At 34.1% G+C, this 7,301-nt stretch overlaps 1 protein-coding gene across 1 annotated transcript in view; it reads left to right on the top strand.

The window, feature by feature from the left end:
• The first annotated feature begins 2,342 nt into the window (after window positions 1-2,342).
• Window positions 2,343-7,301, top strand: part of ZFPM2 (zinc finger protein, FOG family member 2) — a 373,593-nt gene continuing 368,634 nt past the window's right edge. Inside the window, exons 1-2 of the mRNA XM_077748221.1 lie at window positions 2,343-2,394; window positions 3,638-3,796. Coding sequence (XP_077604347.1) covers window positions 2,343-2,394; window positions 3,638-3,796 — 211 coding nt within the window. The remainder of the gene's footprint in view (window positions 2,395-3,637; window positions 3,797-7,301) is intronic.

Here is a 7,301-nt window from a genome sequence, read left to right as displayed (position 1 = left end):
TTGAATATCTATACATCAGAGGCAGTTGAAGAGCTGAAATTCAGATTTCCTTACACTTGCCTGCCAAGTGGCCTCAATCAGAAGTAATTTTCTCCATGAGGGCACATGGAGCTCAGTCGTGAGCCTTTTCTGAGTAGATATTATTATTTGTGTCAAATTATGTGTGGTGATTTTTCTGAAGTGGACTTCTGTGCCCACTAATCCATACACACGAGGTTCCTTCATTCCCTCCTTCATTGGTGCTATTAATTGTACTTGTGCTTCGAGTGTCTCTTACCCTTTTAAAATGTTAGTTTATGGCCACCGATTATCTGTAAGGTTTTCCTGTTAAAGAAATATGCAGTATAGAGAGTAGAGATCTGATCTTAAACCATAAATACTATGCATTTTAAGAGAAACCTTTTTTGCCAGAGCCTGATTTGATAGCATGGAGAAAGGAATGGTTAGTAATTTCACATTTTTAAGTACCATAAATTATATAAATCTGACAGTTGCTTTGGGAGAAATACAGTTGGTCATTAAATCCTCTTCCTGTGGCCTGTTCTAAATATTGACAATGAGATCTTGTGTATTTCGAATGAGAAGTTGAAGACTTTTTCACCTTTCATCATTTGTTTTTGTAGTTTGTTTTGGAAAATAAGTGCTTCTTATTTATGCTTGAAATTTTGAATTGATAGCCAGCATATAAAATAAAAGAGCCTTGAAATATAGAACATTATATTATCAATTAAGATTTTATGATAATCTTTGATGGGTAAGGTAGGGGTGTGTGTGTGTGTGTGTGTGTGTGTGTGTTTGTGTGTATACATACACATATATACATCTCAAAAACAAGGATGGCTTTGGTTACAGGTTTATTAAGCACAGATCAATGTTTCGTGTTTTGTTTCCTTTAAAATGTTCACATAAGCTTTTCCATTTACATTTTATTTATTAAGTTTGAATTTTATATACCATTAGATCCAGTTTGTCATCATTGAATATTTTAAATAATTGCTCAGTTATATACTATCTAGAATAAAAATCCTTCTAAGAATGCTCATATATGCTCAGAATTTAATTTTTAAGAAAGAAGTGTTTTATTACTATTGATTTCATTCTTACAATATGTCTGAATTATCTTTCTGATATATGAGGTTTTATAATTGAAGAGAATTCAGAGATGAAAAAAAGAAATTCACTAAAATGTATATGAATTATTTAAAATATTTATTCTACAATTAAAGATTTATTTTTTGTTAGCAAACCTCAGAGTTACCAATTCCAGAAAGAGTGTGTATTGTCATTTTTGTTAAAATTGATATTAAGGCAGTTTCTTTGCCGATTCACTTAGTATGGATATAAATTATGTAAATAAATATTAGTAACTAACTATTTTAGTTTTGGTAAAATCTGCAAGGAGACCTACCTGATTTTTTCTGGGGGTGAAATCTAATATTTTACAACATATATTCTTACTTATCTGAGAAAAGCAAACAGATTTTTCAGTTTGTAAAGACATAGATCTTTAAGCCTCTATGAGTATTCACATGAAGATGAATTAAGTATTTCAGAAGATTTGTGTTTTGTAAGTTGATTTAAGAAGGAATGTGTCTGTAACAACTGAAATATACTTTGCATAGTAGTATGTTGTATTAACAAAAGGTATTTAAAAGTCTTGGGTTTTCACATCAATTTTTTCACTTATTAGCAAATATCCTTATTCTGATTAACTAACTTCCTGAGCTTTACTTTCCAGATCTACAAAATAAAAATAGTATTAATTCTCATACCTACCTCAAGGGTTATTTTAAAAATAACATAAGTGCTTTGTAATCTTACATGAAATACAAATGAGACAGCTTCACATGTCTCATTTTGACCAAAATTGTTATTACAATTAAGTTGTTTGAAAAAATATGGAAGATACTCTATTACATGTTTCATTAGACTGAGTTAATAATTAGAATTATGAGATAAATGTTTTAATGATTATCTTTTAAGTATGACTGTTTTATATATCCCTTGCATACTTTCCACGTGATGTAATTGCTTTAAGAGTTAAAAATTATACTTTTAAAAGTGAAATAATAAATAAGAGATAAAAACTAATATGAGATCCATGACTTTTGAATGTAGTATTTGCAAAAATCCATGTGTTTTTTTTTTCCTCCCTCCACCTTGAGAATAAGAAAACACATTACCAGAGTGTTTGGAATTAAGGCATTCTTTTTTCCTTAACATTTGTTATTTTGAAGAAGAAGAGAAAAAAAAACTTATAAAAAGGACGGAAAACTATGTAAGAAGTTTTTCACTCGGATGTCCCTTAATTTAAATCCATGCAACTAATTTTGTTCATGAAAATGTGTCCTGTGAATCCTGCCCTTTACAAAGTTGCCTTTGGGAAAACACCAGGTACTGGGCTATATGTACGTATCGTTGTTTGCCCACACATGCATAAAAATTGCATTTTGTGCACAATTTTAAATTACGTATAAGATTTCTTCTTTGGCCCTGAAAATTTTCTAGCACATTTCTATGATGTAAGAGAAGACTACCTAAGTCTTTTAAGTACTTAGCCTGTCTGATGAGACTGTGGATGTGAGTGACAATTAGTACAAATTACCATAATTGTGTTCTTTGGATAACATGCCACATTGCTTCTTTTAGGAGCAAATGCAGGCTTCTGCTCAGTAAAATGAGTCAGACACTTTTCTTCTCTAGGGCGGTCAGAAATTCATCACCAGCCATGTGGTATCCGCATGTAGTCCACTTGAGACCCATCTGAACAACTGTAGCCCTCCCTTTCCTTTCAATAAAATAGGTCCATTAATGTAGGGCACCTCACTCTCATTCATTCTAAGGGAGTTGTATTTTTATTACTGAAAAAGTATCACATAAATACAAATTACATTTTTTCATTAGAAAACTACTTTTCATTTCAGAAAAAATTCAATTAATTATGAATAGGGTTATGCTTTCATCAGGGAGAGAAATATGTAATTTTTCTTCAAGCCTCAAACACATATAATGAAATCTTTTCTTGGAATCCACTCTTAAGATGGGTTTTTAAAAGTATAGACTTTATTAAAATCTCAGTTCAATTAAAATGCATTCAATTACTTTAAATCTTTATTAAAATCTCAGGTAAAATTGTACAACGATGTAAAAGAGACTTGTACTCTTTACCAGGCAGTTAATTCTAACATATGAACATAAAGTGCACAGTTTTGCTCTTCAGGAGAGAATTTAAAAGAGAGAGAGAGAGAGGGAGAGAGAAAAAGAAGAAGAAGAAGGAGAAGGAGAAGAAGGAGAAGCCGCTGCCACTACCGAGAGAGAGAGAGAGAGAGAGAGAGAGAGAGAGAAATTGAAGTGGCCATTGGCTTGGAATTGTGGGTGGGGAAGGGTTGAAGATGGAGGTTGTTTTCTGTGTAGTAACTTCAGGCATTGGTTTCCTTCCATTTCTCATTATAGGTCATTGTTTCTTGTGGATATGAGGGTGGCATTATCTTATGTGAGTCCCCTTGATGATATTGCTTGGCCTATTCATAGAATACATTTTTTTCTCACCGATTTTATCAAAATACCCTTTTAAAGGATTTTATTTCACTGTCTTCTTTGGATGTTTTTGGTACAGTGTCCCTGATTCTTTTTCAAGGGCCGCTAGAAGATGCCATTGAAGAGGAAGAAGAAGAGTGTCCATCAGAGGAAACAGACATCATCTCAAAAGGGGACTTTCCATTGGAGGAAAGCTTTTCTACAGACTTTGGGCCTGAAAATCTGAGCTGTGAAGACGTGGAATACTTTTGTAACAAAGGTAATCATTAATGGTTGGATGCAATATGTGAGTCCCTTTACTCAGATGATTTTGTAATGTTTAAAAAACGCACTGATAGAGTACACAAAAAGTGCTCAATGTTCTGAATCATAATTTAAGAGTCTGAAAATACATGCAGATGTTTTTAAGCACAAAATGTTATTTTGAGGGCTAAAAGAAGTAATTCATAAGTCATTTTGTATATTTAAAATATTTTTCGCATTGATTGGTCAATTAAGCCTAATATATTTCATTTTTATCATGTATTCATTTATTCTCTCACAAGTATTTATTGAATGTCAATTGTTTGCGAGGCACTGAATTAGGCCCTGAGTCTAAGGACTGAATGGGGCAGGTAGTCCAGCCCCAAGGTTCTGGCTCGCTCCTTTTAAAAACTCTATGCTGTAGAGGCACCTGCCTGGCTCAGTCAGTAGAACATGAGATTCTTGATCTCGAGTTGTAAGTACGAGCCCCACAGTGGGTTTAGAGTTTATTTAATAAGCAATGACAACAACATCAAAAACAAAAACTGAGTGCTTTAGGTGTTTCACATTGACTTCTATAACTGAGGCTGGTACTTTTTTAGACATTGTCTAACAAGAAAATACACACTATTTTCCCATTCTAGATATTCTTTTAACACATTACCATTATGCTAGAAGAAATACCTGAGGCAATATATGTCCATTTATTTCCCACTTTGACTTAACTGTGTCTCACTGGGCATGTGTATTCATCTGCTTGTTTTTTCTCAAAAATGTGTTTAAGGTTTCTCATTATTCTTTTTTATTTTTTTTCTAATTTAATTGTTTTATCTTTGCAAGTGAGGTGGATCCTCTATCACCTCCTGCATCAGCACAGTTCCACAAATGCTTAGGCTGCTTCCTTGGTTTGGAACAGAGGATTTCACCGATTTTACCACCACAGTTTCCTCGAGGACACGACTGAGTGTGTGTCTATCTCTATTTGTGTTTGTGCATGAACCATTTTTATTTGGACGTGTGTATTTTTTAGGCCGAGAAATTGTGTGAAAAAAATTTTTAGTGTGTGTAAGTTTGTTGATTAGATTTGACTGTCTAAAACTAAGCATGATATAGCTTCCAAAAAGAAAACAAAACAAAACAAAAAAAAACACAACCCTGCCAATATACATATCACCATGGCCACAGACATATTTGATATACATTGTTAAAGTTCCAGTGTGACTTTCTCCTGTTGCTAGTCTGTTAGAAACAAAAGAAGTCAACTAGTTCTTATCCCTGTGGTCAGTAGAACCCTGAAAGCTACAGAAATGGAAGTGCAACAGTGGATATTGCAGCACTAGCACTTGGCTGCCCTGAAGTTTAGAAAACTCAGTCTTTAACAATTGTAGACCTCAAGGTGACTTTGAACCTGGTGCTTGTCTCCTACATTAGAGACTTTTGGTTGAAACTGAGAGTAATATGGACAGAATACTCCTTCTTTGGCAGTGTTGACTTAGACTTCAGACCACATTAATATTTTCCTTAGCTGTTCTGGATGCTAGAACCATTTCTTGATTTTAGTAGCCACAGCAATACATGTAAAAGCTGGCTGGAAGTGAAGGTTTTAGATCTGTATTTGAAGACATCTCATTTTCTCTCTTTGTCAGGAAATATATTCTTTTTTTTAATGTTTATTTATTTTTGAGAGAAACAGAATGTGAGCGGGAGAGGGGCAGAGAGAGAAGGAAACACAGAATGTGAAGCAGGCTCCAGGATCTGAGCTGTCAGCGCAGAGCCCAGTGTGGGGCTCGAACTCAAGAACTGTGAGATCATGACCTGAGCTGAAGTCAGAAGCTTTACCGACTGATACACCCAGGAGCCCCTGTTGGGAAATGCATTGTAGAGCACCTGACTTATGTTAAAATAAATAGAAGGAATCGGAATCAATAGTTAGCATGTACCACTTATTCTTCTTGTTCTTGTAAAAAGGCTGTGGATTCAGACATTTTTATTAATGTAATTAATCCAGAGAGGTAGTAGTGATAGATATTACTAGATTACGTTTTGGGATGATCATTGATTAAGGACTATGCTTAACAAAGAATATAGAACTCCAGAATTTAAATTGGTAGCATCTTGGGAGAAAAAAAATATATATTATTAAAGGTATAATTAAAATATGAATTAACATAAAATTATACATATAATTAATGTATTACCTATTATAAAAATAATTTTCTAATGTTTAGTTTGAAACTAGAAAGTAATGATAGGTGGAAATAAGAATTGTTACTTTCACATAATATTTTTCAGGATAAATACTACTGTTACTATTGCAGATTGCTGTCCCTTATTTAATAGGGAAAGAATTTCATGATTTTACTCTCATAAAATGTGAGACCAGGAGATTTTTACTGACGCCAGTAGAACTGACAGAAAAGAGAGACAGCTCTTTGACAGCTACTGCGTCCCCTTGAGGTCATAGTAGGTATCCCATCCATTTTTCACTTAAGTTGATGAACTACAATAGGAAAAGAAAAGTTTTTATGGAAAATTAGAAACCAGTCTTTTCGGGAGCACCTGGGTGGCTCAGTCGGTTAAGCGTCTGACTTCGTCTCAGGTCATGTTCTCACGGTTCATGGGTTCGAGCCCCATGTTGGACTCTGTGCTGACAGCTAGCTCAGAGCCTGGAGCCTGTCTTTGGATTCTGTATCTCCCTCTCTCTCTGGCCCTACCCTGCTCGTGCTGTCTCTCTCTCTTTGACTCTCAAAAATAAATTATAAAACATTAAAAATTTTTAAAAAAGAAACTAATCTTTTTGTAGAAAGTCACATATTAGTCTCAATGACACACGATTATGGTTTTTTTTTTTTTTTCTAATTGTAGGGAAGAAGATAGGTTTGGCATTAAAAGAGTATAAGTATTTAAATGGTTAATGATGCCACTGTCAGGATTAAGGAATGTATAAGAACTGTTCACCTGAAGAAAAATGTTTCAGTGATGAAACATATTTTTGCATCTATTTTAAGTCATTTACAACAACTTAAAAAATTATGTATATGTATATGTATATATTATATGTGAAGTAAATTGGATTACTTAGATTACATTATATTGGATTATATTTCTTCATCTAAAGATCTAGCCATGATTAAAATCTAGCAGTGACATGGTTCCTTTACTGAGTTCCAGGGATAACACTNTCAGCATTCAAGAGTCTCTCCTCGTTTGCCTCCCTCCCTCTCCCCAACTATTTTTCTTCTCCCCATGGTCCTCCATTAAGTTTTCCTAATCCACCTATAACGTGCAAACATATGGTATCTGTCCTTCTCTGCCTGACTTGTGTCGCTCAGCATAACACCCTCAAATTCCATCCATGTTGCTACCAATGGCCAGATTTTATTCTTTCTCATTGCCTTGTAGTATTCCATTGTATAGATAAACCACATCTTCTTGATCCCTTCGTCCATTGATGGACACTTAGGCTTTTTCCATGTTTTAGCTATTGTGGAGAGTGCTGCTATGAACATTGGGGTACATGT

This window comes from Crocuta crocuta, unplaced genomic scaffold (genome assembly GCF_008692635.1).
Source record: "Crocuta crocuta isolate KB4526 unplaced genomic scaffold, BGI_CrCroc_1.0 scaffold39, whole genome shotgun sequence".
Lineage (NCBI taxonomy): Eukaryota > Metazoa > Chordata > Mammalia > Carnivora > Hyaenidae > Crocuta > Crocuta crocuta.
Note: the sequence above shows the minus strand (reverse complement) of the source record. Positions and strands in the feature narration are given on the sequence as shown.